Here is a 15,300-nt window from a genome sequence, read left to right on the forward strand (position 1 = left end):
CAATTAAAAAATAATAATTAAAGGACGTCTTGAATATTTGTCAGTGTTATTTCTCAATTAGAATTATGACTCTACCTTAATAAATAGGTTGACATTTAAAATTGTTACAAATTATTAAAAAAATGTAATTCTGATAAAAATAATAATAAAAATATATAAATAACGACGGTTAAATTTTGTATATAACCAAATCACGTAAATGTGTTAACTGAAAGTCAACTGAATTTTTTATTAAAATAAAGAAAACATACTTTAAAAATCTATCTACTTCTAAAGAAAATAATCTCTATCAACAAAAAATATCCTTTATACACACTATAATTGCTAATATTGCAAACGAGAAAAAAGAGGGCTTGAATTGCAAAAGACGGGTTTGAATTTTCCTTTTTAGAATTGGAAAAGACAGCAACAAAATTGAAAGAAGCTCAATCTTGTGAGCTAAAACAAAAGAGTCGACAGACGTAGGACTTCATGTAGGTTAGCAGCCATGTGAGCCAAGTGATCAGTCACAGCATTTGCTTTACGATCAACGAAGGTAATATCCAAATGCACGGTTTGTGAAGAAAGTCGAAGACATCGGGCACCAGATCGGCAAGTTAGGGACCACGCTAGAATTCAGGACCTCAACAATCGGTCTAGAATCGCTGTCATTCGCACGGTGGACCTCAACCATTGTAAATAACGTCTCTCGCCACAGTACAGCCACCAGACAATTCAGTTATTGTCCATAGTACAACTTCCAGCCCAACTCAGTTATTGTCCTCAACACTTCCATTTACATTTAATTTTATAATTCCATTATCCTTTGAATCACGAGAAGAGACTGCTTGTCCATTTCTTTACATAGGAACAACACACTCATCGTGCATAAGATAAATTAGTGCACTCCATTTCTCATCACCAAAGGTTTGATTGTTTCGCCAACACCACTGCCACCGCAAAGCAAACAGGAAAAGCATACCTCTGATGGATGGATTTGAAGAACTTAGTATTGCAACCAAAATCCGAGTCGCAACCAAATTTCCGTAGAGTAAAGCTAGAAAATAAGGTTTAATGAAAAAAAAGAAGGAAAAACGACTCGTACGAACACAAATCCGCAAATTACGCACATTTGCAGTTTAAATAAAATTGCTAAATTATTGTTACGTCACTAATTAAAAAAAAAAACTAAACGTATTTTATTCAACTTTTATAGTTTTAACAAAATTTTTGTATGAACATAAGACAAGGTTTATGAACACTTCCACCTAATAAATGCATGTGTACTACGTCGGAAATTCCAAGTCATATAAGTAGGGGGAAAAGCTTTTATTAATAATATTGCATTAATAAATTAAAAAACATCAGGATAGCTGTGTATGTCCCGCAATACCAGTACAAAAGTACGAAACGATTCCGAATAAGTAATAACCCACGCCATACTAGTTTTGTAGTTAAGGGTTCGCCGTGGTCATCAAAATACGTCCAAAAAACACACTATTTATATTAGGACAATCACACAACATTGGAGCATTATAGAATCTCCCACATAAACTCATACTCTCATCCGGCAACTTTTCTTGTGAAAGTTCTTCCAGTCGGAATCTGTTGAGCGGGCCTAAGAATGAAGTTTCCAGATTCAGAAATCCAATTGACTCCAGCCTTCATTGGCGCACGGGGTTGCACCATTGCTTGTCTTCGAGTACCAACAGACATGTTGGTAAACTTTTCAGCTGTTTCTGAAACGCCATGTGCAGACATCCCCTTGTTTATCGAAGCTGCCAACAAGAAGAATGACTTTCAATAAACAAAGAGCACAGGCTTTTCTTCAATAAATTTTTACAGCAGAAGGATATCAAGGGACAGAGAGAGGAGTCGCTTCTCATTTAAAATAAAAGAAGAAAAAACATCTCTCAAAGATATAACATATTCAAGAATGGCAATCAGTTTGAGCAATCATGTATAAAATAATACTCAGAAAAAATACTATACTTAAAAGCTTACTTGGGCTGTCCTTTCCTGGCTGTCGATATTTTGGTTTAACCTTCATTGATTTTTCGTTCTTAATTCCATCCTTCAGAAGAAACAGAGAGAAATTGTTGGCACGATGGAGGGATGTGACAAAAAAAAAAAAAAAAAACAGCTAAAGATGGATGGATGGACGTCAAGTAAAAATTAGATTTTGATTTTCTTTGACATCATGGTGTAAAAAGTAAGTATGCGTAGAGCTTGTCATTAAAAGAAGTGGGGCAAATACAAAGAGAATGTAGACAGAACAACTCACTTGATTTACCATATCTAGCTTCCGTTGCGCACCTGTACATTCGTAATTGGATGAGAACGAGTTCTTCGAATTCAAAATATGAGTCAATTATGTTACAAACCAAAACGACCTATTTCTTTGTACATACAATCCAACGTCGAAAGGTTCTTTTATGCTGATCAGAAGTCATTCAAATAAAAAAATGCATAATTTCTAGCTTAAACATTAACGGAGACCAGGGGGCCGGAAGGGGTTGGCACACCTCTTGGCGCCTCTGCTTTAGACGTGGAATGCTTCTATCATCTTATTAAAAGAGTAATATATGTATATATATATATATATGTAACGTAAAAACAAAGCCATCAACTTGCTAACTGTGAAGCAAAACAGGGCAAAAAATAGTCAAAATGTTAAAATAAACTGTCACTAGAATTGGAATTTTTGGCTGCGTAGAGCTTAAGTTTTTGTGATAGAACATCACAATTATTTACTTAATACTACGAGTGACAGGCTTGAGTAGTTAATTTAAATAGAAAGTCAATGCAAAATAGTAAAATATTTACTGTTTGTTTCCTAATGTTAACCATTTTCTCCCTTTTGCTCCACATAAAAAACTCAATTAAGTGCATCCGTTCCTGGAATTAATCAACACATGCAAAACCAAGTTGATCACCTGAAGCTAAAGGATGTAGTTTCATGGAAGAATAGTTATTGGGGAGCTTTGAATTAGATAAGGCACCGGAATATCTCTTAACCCCTTGCTGATCCAGTGCTCCCCTGGCTCCAGCTGAAAAAAAGGGACATTTAAGATCCTCATACAATTGTACAATATGCATGTCCCTTCTAACAAGATAAATAAATAAATAAATATTACACACCAGGTGGAGGAGTTCTCGCTACTGCTCTGGTGCGAAGGGATGGAGGAATGTAAAAGCAACTCTACAACAAATAAAGAAAAGAGTCTGAATAAAAGAAGCTCATAAAGTAAAACATGATAAAGTTTCTTGAAGAAAATAAAGACAACAAAACACAAACTAGTTAAAAGACCACCTGGAAGAAAGGATGCTGAAGGGCCTCTAAAGCTGTTGGCCTCTTGCAGGGATCCCAGGAGCAAAGTGACTGCATCAATGGCAGACAAGAAAACAGGAAAAATGCATTGATCAGTGGTTCACAGGGCTAAGCAGCTAAGCAATATGCCAAAAAAAAAAAAAAAACTCACTCTGATAAGGCTAATTGCATCGTTACTTGCAGACGGGATCAATGCAGAAAGATGTACACCAGCAAGCTGTAGAAAGCAAAAGGCACATAGTGTAAAGTGTTGAGAAGAATAACATTACTGCCTCACATGATCATACTTAGCACATTAATTAGGAAAATTGCAACCCAGAAGCTTACTACATAAATTAGTTAAGACCCAAGTTGTATCTAACCTGTGGAAACTGGTAGTTAATATCCCTTGCAAGTTTGAGTCCTTCAGCCCATGATTCAAAGGTTGGATTGCCTATCACACCACATATTTTGTAGATCTCATCGGCTTCACTATATGTTGCAATGAAGGAACAAGCTCATTTACAACATTCAATTGCTAATCAGGAATGCTTTAGAGCATAATTCCACGATAAAAATAAAAATCAAACCACGTTTTCTTTTGTTAAGAAAAAGTGTGCAAATACCTGACACCTGGAAAAAGAGGACGAAGAGAGAAAAGCTCAGCCATTATAGCACCCATTGCCCACATGTCTAGGGGAAAAAAAAATTAATAGATAAAAATGTTAGAATGCTACTCATCATCATCACCACAACGAACATATAGATGAAAAATATAAATAACACCATTATTAAACATCAGGCACTTACCAACTTTAGAGGTATACAGATAAGACTGAAGCAGCACTTCAGGAGCACGATACCTAAACAGGGGAAAAGCCATCATACATGTTATTGAATACCTAACACAGAAAATGATACATCGATTGCAAGTTGAAAGCAACGTACCATCGTGTGGAGACGTACTCAGTGTAGGGTGGTTGTGAACTGATCTCTCGGGCTAGGCCAAAATCAGCGATTTTGATTATATCCCTGGTAACCATCAAGTTTTCTGCAAATAGCAGCATCCATTGTGTGTAAACAGTAAAAAATTTGCACCAGAGTAATAAAGATATAAACTGTAGACCACACTATCGGTATTTACTTTTTCATCTCAAAATTAATTAGCATTTAGCAAGTTAAACTACAGAATGCCTATTATCACTTTGGCCAGATAAAAATTGAGAATTAGTAATGAGAGAACAATATGCTAATTGCTAACAAAATATACATTGCATACTACTCATAATATATAAATATAAATATATAAATGAAATCATCTAGCAGACTTCAGATGAAATCATGAATAAGTACCAGGCTTCAGGTCACGATGGAAGTATCCACGCTGGTGCATGTAAGCAAGACCTTGGAAAACTTGAAAACACCAATTTCTAACTTCACCCTCAGAAAATAGTTTTTCCCTGTCTTTCATAAGTTGGTATAGGTTGCATTCCTGCATCACCCAAAAATTGACGTAGAAATCAGTGTATTAGATCTTGCATAAGCCAAGTCAGCCACTCTCTACCACAAAGTTTGGTAACCCACCATGTACTCAAAAACAAAGTACAGAATGCCACTTTCTCGAATAACTTCCTTCAGCTTCACAATATTTGGGTGGTTCATTTTGCGTAATGACTGACAAGGGAAATTAGAGAATAATCATATGCAAAATAATAATCCCACAAATGTACGACAAATAAGGCCTCAGAAAGATGTTAAACCTTGACTTCTCTCAGGTTTACACACTCCTCCCAAGAGTAATATTTCTTCTTCATTTTCTTGATCGCAACCTGTGATTTAATGACTTATTAGCACAACATCCGACTTCAAATAGAATACATTCAACATGACAGTTAAAACATACTTACAACTTCACCAGTTTGCTTATTAATAGCTCTCCAGACACTCCCAAAAGTTCCATCACCAACTTCCTTAATTAACTTGTACCTGTATTAACAGGGGAAAAATATTAAAAATTTTAACAGAAAATAAAGGGGAAATAATAATTCTGCAAAAAGAGAAAATAAAAAATCACCTCTCCATTGTTCCCGTGGAACACAAAGCAGCACTTTCTTTATTCAACAAATGTAAACAAAAACACAAAAGATAAATGGCATTTATCTCGTGTAGATGCTCAGAGGTATATAAAATATTAATAGGTTCCTAATGGTTCAGTAAAATCCACCATCAATTTTCTGTCATAGCAAAAGAGGGCATAGAAGCAGAAACTTTCTGATGGAAGGGCTGCACAGCCTTATTCTTTAATACACTCACGACTTTGTAATGGTTGCAGGACAAGTGTGGTACAAATGAACAAGAACCAGAGATCATACTGACACTTCTTAAGTCCTACCAAAATGACTGATCAACGCAACAGCATAACTCCAGCTAAAATCACAGTGACCCAAGACTCCAGAACTGTAATAAGGTCTACTTCATCTAATCTATGTAGGATTTGTTTCAGAAACTTCAGCTAATTGATGTAGTGTCGGCAACAATACCCCTCAAGAGCAAGAGCAACAAGGAGACGATTGCAACAACTACAGTCCGCACTGATTCAATGCAAATGCTTCACTCAAAGATGCAGGCAGAATCCAATATTCAGTCACCAGTCTATATGTTCATCCCTGCAGAAGCAAACACAGGCTTAGTTTAATTTTTGCAAATTGAACAGATGATGTCAGAAGTTCTCCATGATAGAAATCTTACCCAAGAGGAGGATTTACCAGTTTTAACTGAATTTTGGGTTTGCAATGCACTGTCAAATGAACACTCATCAGTAAACTACTTTTTGGATTGGCGTTTTGCAAACAAGGATAAGACTAAGCGCTTACTTGTACAAGTGCACTAAAGATGCAGCACCTGTATCAGAAGAAACTAGCATCACGTACCCTGTGCTGATCATTAAAGGGAAGCAGAACACTAAGTGCTATTGACAAAGGAAACCAGAAGAAAATCTCCAAGGATGAAAAATCGCCAATCAAGCACTTCTTGGAATGCGAAAAACCGATACTGGTAGCAATTTGTCCAGAAACAAACTCCCTCCATGTCTCAAAATAGAAATCACGATCTTTAAGATTCAAACCCAGACCAACCTGTAATTAAAAAACATGAACAAAGCTCAGGGGTTAGATTGAAACTCGCAACATCTATATTTTTAATTTCTCTCCCACATACGAGCAATAAAATAAAAATCTCAACAACTGGAATAACATGAAATCAGCAGCCTGTAGCTTCAGATGCTATTGAAATAAAAATAAATTAATTCTTTGTCTGGACATTAGGTTAATTTGATTTCAATTACACTTACATCTAACAGTTAAAACTCGAAAGTTCTTTCCTGCCCAAAGTTTGGAAGTTTTCCAGCAATAAAGAAAACAAATTATTGGTCTAAGAAAATTGCGCATCAACTAGAAACTAAACTCTAGAAATGAAATTCCTCCACGCAAAATAGCCTACAAGCAGCTCTAAGAATTGAATAAAGTCATCAGATAAAAGTTCAGATTCCACAAACACAAGCATTAATACACTAGACACTAAACTCCAATATTGAATTTCCTGCACAATAAATAGCATTCAATCAGCTCCAGGAATTGACTAAGACAATCATCATATAAAATTTCAAAACTCCACTAGCAGAAGCATCAATACTGCTGAAAACAAAAAAGGAATCAACACCGAGGCCGAATATACACACCAGCAGACGAAATATAGCATATACAAGTAGCGATTACGACAAATACAAAACTCCAGAAGCTACAATTTAATTAATCAACTACGATCATCACAACAGAATCCTATCACCAAGCCCTAAATAACACATACCTAACAACAAACCCTTATAATCAATCACGAAAACCAAATTCAACCAACACAGGACCCTAACATCCAAAATTAAATAAACAAATCCAACACCTCGGTTGTCAAGCGTCAAAAACCTAAAAAAACCATCGAAATCCTAAACCAAAAACAACCACGAAATTAAAGCACAATCGATTGCCAAAACAAATCGGAAGAATCCAAAGAAAACCGGATCGGATCTGAAACGCTGAGAGAAACAAAAGGCGCAACGTAGAGAGAGAATAGGGGAGAGAGAGACCTGACGAGCAAGCAGCATAACCACCGTCTCGAAGGACGGGAAGAGGTGGAATCCAGAGTTTCTTCCTATACGATACCGTCTTTTCTCTCTCTCTCTCTCTCTCTTTCTTCGCTTCGCTTCGTGCCAACCAAGAAATATAGCAACAAGAAATTGTGAGTCGCTCACACCTAATTTATGCGTTCCCTTTGGGCCTTAGTCACCGCCTTGTCTCTTTTCTTGTCTCTCACTCCCAACTCTATTTCGTCAACTTCTCCTATTTATAATTTCCCTCATCCGTGTGCCCTCAGCCTCGTCATTCCTCTTCTTCCCTCTATTCGCTCCACGTCACCTTCTGTTTTTTTTTTTTAAATTCATTATCATAATTAACCATTCTTTTTATTTCAATTTTCAAAATCGGCGGAACAACTAGATTATGCAATTATTATTATTCTTTTTATTGCCATGCATATATGGAGACACACTGATCAATTTAGGATTGAATTCTAAATTTAAAATAGAGATACGGTGTACAGATTTTCAATTCAAAATTTTATATTTATCTGACTTTAGATGAACTTTTAAAAAACCAAAAATTGAACTTGGTGCTATGAAGTCCGCTCATGATAATACAATATATATGCATAATTTATGGTTTTCAATATTTAAGTTTGAGAAAGATTGGGAGTTGGACTAAATAGATAATATATTGGCGAGTTTTTCATATTTTAAATTTTAAATAAAAATATTTTAAAAAATTAGAACTTTAAATTAATAATAAAACATATTTTATTATATTAAATCAGATTAACTAAAGAGATAAAATTTTAAAATTAAAGAATTAATTATGATAATAAATTATTAAATCTGTACCTGAAAAGAAAGAAATCTTAACTTTAGTAAGATGTATCAACATTTAAAATTTAAATTAATTTTTATTTTAATATATTATTAATATAAGAATTATACAGTCAACTACTTGAAATATATTATAGATATAACTTTTTATATTAATTATTATAAAAAATAAGTTTTTTATTAATATATAACTTATAATTGAATAATAGTGCAAGAAATTATACTATGTGTATATTTAAATTAAATTTTAAAATGAAAATTCATGATTTGATAATAAAAATATTTCCAAAGTCAATGTTAATTAAAATTTATAAAATAAAATTAAAAAATATATAATAATTATTTGACATAATTATTTTAAAGATTTTATTAACTTCAGTCTTTAAAATTAAAAATAAACACTTAATAATAAAAAAAATATTTTTTATATTTTATAACTTTAATATAGTAATTATATATTTTTTATAAAAAAAATTTATTTATAAATATTTAAACTTAGTCCTAAAAATTGTAGTTAATAAAACTCTTATTTTATTTAATAACATTGGTCGGCTTCAAAAAATATATTTTCAAGTGGGTGAAGCACGAGGTACATTTAGCAATACGGCGTTTATCAAATATTGCTTTCGAGGGAGACAACACGATTACATGATGACAAGTTAGGTCTTGGTGGAATGTCTAACGAAAATTAGTAAAAGCTATTGTCATGTTTTGCCATTCATATGTAAATGTTAATTATGGCTTTTAATTTTGAATGTATCAAATGATCACTGTAATCAAGTTCCAGTGGCATCTAATCATGACATGGGTTTTGTGAAAATATTTACGTCACATATAATTTATCTGCAATTTTTTTTTTATAATTATGTATAAAAGGTTTCCATATGATGTGATACACGAACTTAAAAATAAATTTAGCAATAAAAAAGTTGTGGCGTTTACATAAACACTAAAGATATTATTTATTATAATTTATTTTAATAATTTATTTCAATACTTACTAGTAATGTTAAAGTCATTGATAAGTAACATTTGTTAAAAAAAAATTAATAAAGTTTGAATGAATTTTTAAAATTAGTATCATAAATTATTAGTTTAAATGATAAGTAATTTGATATTATTTTAAAAAAATTATATATGTAAAAAAATTTTAATAATAAACTCACTTACCACATATAAATATACGACTTAAATTCAACTCAAATTAAATCAGATAAAAATTATAAAAAAATATTAATATTATGAAAATATAAAATATTTTATTTATTTTTTAACTACTAACTCTTAAATTTTGTAATTTGTTCAAAATAAACTATTAATGACACCGAAAGTTACTAAGAGAAAAAAAAAATCACAAGAAGCTTATTTAGGGTCACTCACTGCCATTAAAAGGTTCATTTACACAAAATGAATCAAATTACAGTACATTTCACTTTTTAAAAAGAGAAAAATGGTTAAGAAAAATAGGAAGACATTATAATTTATAAATTTTCCAGCAGATGATTGTAATTTAGCTATAAAAGTAATATATTAGCAAGTTATTTTCCCAAATCAGTATTAGTCAAAATTATATTTGATCATATTTTATTTCATTTAAAGTTTTTATTTTATTTTTTATGTGTACCAAACATGTGTCAAGAGCATCTTGCTTGTCCCTTTATATCAGAATGGGAGTGTATAGTGTATACTGTTTGGAATTTGAGAGCAGAAACTTCAATAATGGATAAAGTTCGGTCACGACAGTGGCCACAGGCTACTTAATTGGCTGTGAGGTTTGTGGTTGATTAGCTATCTAAGTTAGGCTGTAATTGACAAATTTTCATCATATATTTTATTCTATCTTATCCTATTATCATTATTATTATATTTTTTTCTCACTTAATCATATATTTCTTTCTTTTAACTAACTGATACGATGACAAATACTTATTAGGATATTGATTTAGTGGGTACTGATTTAAGAGTCGTGAGGTGTGAAGATATGCTTTGGACGGCAACTCTAGGCGAAAGGGAATCAAAATTTTCACGTTGAATTTTTAAATAATAAAATTATGCAAAATTCAACATTTATTTATCTTTTTATAGATATCAAATAAGTATAGTTTTATTTATTATAGAAAATATAAATAAAAAACTTTACACAAGTATATCTATGTTACAAATTACAATCTAACACAAAAATAACTATTTACTTAATTATATTTTTAGTTCCTATAAATATTAAGTATTCTATTATAAATTTTTATACAATTTTTTGTTAAAATTTAATTTCTACTATTAACTCTAAAGTGCTATACTACTTGATGGAGAATCAATCCAAAACTCTCAGATAATATATCATATTATTTAATTTAAAAATATTTTATTATTTAAAATTAATATCATTAAATAAATTTTTAATTATATTTTCTTTATTTGCATAAAGGTCTATTTTTTTTAACTCTGCTCATCTTCTTCTCTCTCCCTTCCCATTATCCACACTACACTCATTCAAAATTTTATATAATTTATTTTCATTTTTCTATTTATCATGTAAAAAGAGGTTAAAGAACAACCAAAAATAAACAAACATTGTGGGTGTAATTACAAGTTATTAGCAATAGAATTCTTACATAAAAAAAAAATTCAAAATACGAAAAATAAAGTCAACTTTATTATCAAAGTTTTTTACAACAATATTATAAAAAAAATAAAAATATTCAAATAGAATATTGGCTATTTTATTTATCAATCTAGACCCAATTTTTGAGCAAGATTTTAGCACCCAGATTTCGGTTCCCTAGAAACCGAATTCTTAGTTATTTTTTTTCTTTTTCTTTTTTTTAATTTTATTTTATGTTTTAATATAATAAAATAAATATTATTATTTAAATTATATTTATATATTTTATATTTATATTTTATTAAAATAAATATTTATAAATATTTTATTAGTTATATATAATAAAATATGTTTTATTATTTAAATTATGTTTATATTTTTATATTATTTAAAAATAAATAAAAATAAAAATAATATTAATTTTAAATGTTTATTAAAATTTATTTGACATATTTAAGATAATAAATAATATTTTTTTCTTATTATATTATTTAATATAATTTTGATTTTTTGAAAATGATAATAATATTATATTTTAAAATTATATTTTTAGTTATTTAATATTATATTTATAAAAAAATTAAAATAAGAATAATAATTTATTTAATTTTATATATTTATAAATAAGTAAAAGTATTAAATAATAATTAGTTTGTTTATTTATTTTGAGATATTAATATTTATTAAAATTTATACATAATTATTTATTTAAAAAATATGTTATTAATATTAATAAATATAATTAAATATATTATGTAGATATATTATATATAATTATATATTTAATATAAATTACAAATACTAAAAATTTAAAAGTTGCAATGACATTCATAAAATTTAAAATGACATTAAATTTTTTTTAAAATAATAACAAAAACATAAATCAATGGCAGGAACTAGAAATTTGAGTAATATTTGGACATGTCTTCATTGTGTGACTAGGGATATGACAATAAAAATAATTTTTTGCTCGACTTTGCTATTCTCTAATGTCCATCTTTGTTCTTATTCTACTGGATTTGGGTTGACCCTCTGAAGTTCTTTTCAGTTCTGGATTTGGACACATAGTTGGACCCGTGTAAGTTGGCCAATAATTTCCGTCTCTCAGTTCTTCAAACTGACCTTCGTATATCTTAAAAATTTGTTGTAAGGTATACACAGGAGATATGTAGATGTCAAAGTTGTGGTGTGTGTGTAAGCATGAAGCAAGTACATGCGAGTATGAGATGTGAACTTTTTGAAACTTGCCACAATCACACCACATTTTATTTAACTGTATTGTAAATCTTCCTACGAGTCAAATTTCTGTCAGATGTTGCATTTCTTCGACTAAAAATCTAGTGCTTGTTCTGTCAAAGGTGATGACTCTATGAGTGTTCGCCTTTGACTATACATCTTGAATTGCTTTAGTTGCAACCTTCGAGTACATATGTTGAAAGGTTCTTCTACGGAAGGAAAAGTAAATAACAGACAAAAAGGAAAATTATAGAGAGAAAAATATTACTCAATAATTTCTTGTCCGTCCTTTCATTAACAGTATTGTGCTATATATGCACAAATTGGCAACCGCCTTGCAGCAAGAAAAGAAAATTACAATGAATATTCCCCAATCATTAGTTCTTAATAGATTTCTCCTTTTTGTGAGTAGAGGCACACGTAACCACATAATCCTTGAGGTGGTGAGGTGTGTGAGTAATCCTTCTAGATCTTTCCTCACGTGTCACCGCAAAGTTAGGCAATTGGGTTGGTGCTCTTAGTGGGCTATTTGTCTCAGGGCTGTTAGAAGGAGGTGAAAGGTAAATAGGCACTGAAATCATTACATCCCCTCCTGGTTCAAGAATCACCTTGTCCTCAAGGTGGTATTGTTTCTGAATTAATGGCCATGGTTCCCAGCTAGTCTCTTCCGGTGGCATGCCCTTCCATTGAACCAACACCTGTATTTGTGGATCAGTGGTAGAATTGTCCCATTTCCAATCAATAATTGCAGTTGGTTCTAAGATTGGCTGATTTTCCTCTACATTTGGCGGTAAGTGAAGCAGGGTTGTTGGCAAAACACCTTTGTGAGGACGAAGGAGACTGACGTGGAAGACATTATGAATTTTTGTATATGGTGAAAATTTGACCTCATAAGCAATGTTGCCAATCTTCCTTGTGATCTTCAAAGGATAGAAAAAACGCTTCAAAAGCTTCCACGAGGATGTCCTCGTAACAGAAGTTTGTCTGCGGGGACGAAGGTGGACATAAACCCAATCACCTATATCAAAATGCAACTCGCAACGGGATTTATTAGCTCACTTTGTCATTGATTCATGAGCCTTCTTTAAGTTGGACTCTAATTTGCGAAGAATGTCTGCTCGACCTGAGAGTTCATATTGCACTGCGACATTGGATGTGTCTTCTTTGAGGAAAGGAGGGATGATGGGTGGCTTAGTGCCAAACATTACTTCAAATGGTGAGAATCCTATGGAAGCATTAATGGAGGTGTTGAAGCTCCATTCGGCCCAAGGTAAGAATTTTCCCCATAGAGAAGGTTTGTGATAAACAAAGCAGCGAAGATACTATTGTAACAGCTTCTTAGTGACCTCAGTTTGCTCGTCAGTTTGAGGGTGATAAGCAGTAGACATGCGGAGTTTTGTGCCACTCAGTCGAAAAAGTTCCCTCCAGAATTAGCTAAGAAATATTGGATCTCGGTCTGAAATAAGACTCTGTAGTAAACCATGGAGTTTGCAAACTATCTCCACAAACAATTGAGCTACGGAGACTGCTGAGAATGATTTAGGAAGCATGCCAAAATGAGCACCTTTGGAGAATCTGTCCACCACTATTAAAATAACGGTGAAACTTTTATAAGGAGGAAGGCCCACAATAAAGTCCAAGGATAAATTTGTCCAACCAACGCGATGGGGGAGGAATTGGTTGTAATAGCCCAGGAGTGCATTGTGTAGGGATCTTAGTTTGCTAGCACGTTTGACATTGTTCCACAAAAAGTTTAACATCCTTGCGAATGTTAGGCCAATAGAAGCTGTTCAGCAGTTTGCTCAAAGTACGAGTGACCCCTGTGTGCCCAACCAAGGGTGTAGAGTGGAACTTGTGGAGTAGCAGAAGGATGAATGCAGGTTGGTGGTAGCTAAACTTTATCCTTGTATATTATGAGATCTTGATCGAAAAGTGAGGAAAATCACTGGAGGAAGCAAGAATTTTATCCTTTAGTTCAGTGAAATCCTGGTTCGAAGCAAGAGATGATTTGAGGTCAGAGAAGAAATCTGGAGAAGGAATTGATAGAACATAAAGGGATGTGACAGTCTCATTTTCTTGAGGCTCCTCAAGGCGTGAAAGAGCATCAGTTGCATTGTTAGACTTACTGGGTCGAAATTGAATTTTGAAATCAAATCCCAATAGTTTGAACAAATAAGTCTGCTGTTTAGGAGTGAGAACAATTTGAGAGAGGAGTTCCTTGATAGACCTTTGACCTGTTTGTATAATGAAATGACGACCCAAGAGGTATTGGCGCCATTTTTGCACAGCTGTAGTAATTGCACATAACTCATGTATGTACGTTGAAATGACGGAGTTTAGGGCAGAATTGCTTGCTAAAATAAGCAATGGGATGCCCATTCTGAGATAGCACTGCACCTATGCCTATACCCGATGCATTTGTTTGCAATGTAAACACTGAATCGAATCTTGGTAAGGCCAAAATTGGTGCTTGAAGAAGGATCTATTTGAGGCGTAGGAAGGCTTCATGTGCTCTGCCGGTCCACCCAAAATTGTCCTTTTTTAGGAGATCAGTGAGGGGTGAGCAATAGACGCATAACCGGAAACAAAGCGTCTGTAGAAATCGGTAAAGCCTAGAAACCCCTGAGAACTTTGAGATTAGTAGGAACAGGCTAATCGCGAACTGATTCCAGTTTTTTTGGGTCTGGTTTGACACCCTCATTTGAAACCACGTGACCCAAATATTAGATTGATTGATGCCCTATAAAACACTTGCTGCCCTTTAGGCGAAAACTGTGGGAGAGCAAAAGTTGGAATGTTGTCTCGAGATGCATAATGTGATCATCCAAGGTAGGGTTGTAAACTAAAATATCATCAAAGAAAACAATGATAAATCTCCAGAGATGTGGCCAAAACAGATCATTCATTGTTGCTTGAAAGGTAGATGGCACATTACAAAGTCCAAAAGGTATTACTCGAAATTCGAAATGGCCATTGTGTGTTCTAAATGCTGTTTTGTGTGAATCACTAGGTAACATAAGACTTTGGTGAAAGCCAGAGAAGAGGTCTAGTTTGAAAAACCAAGATGCACAGCCAAGCTCACCGAGGAGCTCATCAACGGTGGGAATAGGGAGTTTTTCTTTCACAGTGGCAGCATTGAGAGCCCTATAATCCACACAAAAATGCCATGTACCGTCATTTTTCTTAACAAGAAGAATTGGT

General features: G+C 32.7%; 1 protein-coding gene across 4 annotated transcripts; it reads right to left on the bottom strand.

Moving 5' to 3' along the window:
• Positions 1-1,262: 1,262 nt before the first annotated feature.
• Positions 1,263-7,658, bottom strand: LOC113868566 (cyclin-dependent kinase F-4). 4 transcript variants are annotated; one of them, XM_027504254.1, is made up of 19 exons: positions 7,428-7,658; positions 6,163-6,423; positions 6,038-6,086; positions 5,364-5,955; positions 5,197-5,275; positions 5,050-5,118; positions 4,874-4,963; positions 4,643-4,781; positions 4,238-4,340; positions 4,100-4,152; positions 3,916-3,982; positions 3,673-3,781; positions 3,462-3,527; positions 3,293-3,361; positions 3,121-3,181; positions 2,916-3,029; positions 2,264-2,295; positions 1,984-2,053; positions 1,263-1,757 (listed from the first exon to the last, which is right to left on the bottom strand). In XM_027504254.1, the coding sequence occupies exons 4-19, from the start codon at positions 5,369-5,371 to the stop codon at positions 1,543-1,545; spliced, it is 1,344 nt and encodes a 447-aa protein (XP_027360055.1). In that variant the 5' UTR covers positions 5,372-5,955; positions 6,038-6,086; positions 6,163-6,423; positions 7,428-7,658; the 3' UTR covers positions 1,263-1,542. The 4 variants fall into 4 exon arrangements, with proteins under 4 accessions (XP_027360055.1, XP_027360052.1, XP_027360053.1 ...); XM_027504251.1 differs by having other exon boundaries at positions 6,220-6,423; positions 7,428-7,654; XM_027504252.1 differs by having other exon boundaries at positions 6,055-6,423; positions 7,428-7,651.
• Positions 7,659-15,300: the final 7,642 nt, after the last annotated feature.

This window comes from Abrus precatorius, unplaced genomic scaffold, assembly GCF_003935025.1.
Source record: "Abrus precatorius isolate BTA unplaced genomic scaffold, Abrus_2018 Scaffold6, whole genome shotgun sequence".
Lineage (NCBI taxonomy): Eukaryota > Viridiplantae > Streptophyta > Magnoliopsida > Fabales > Fabaceae > Abrus > Abrus precatorius.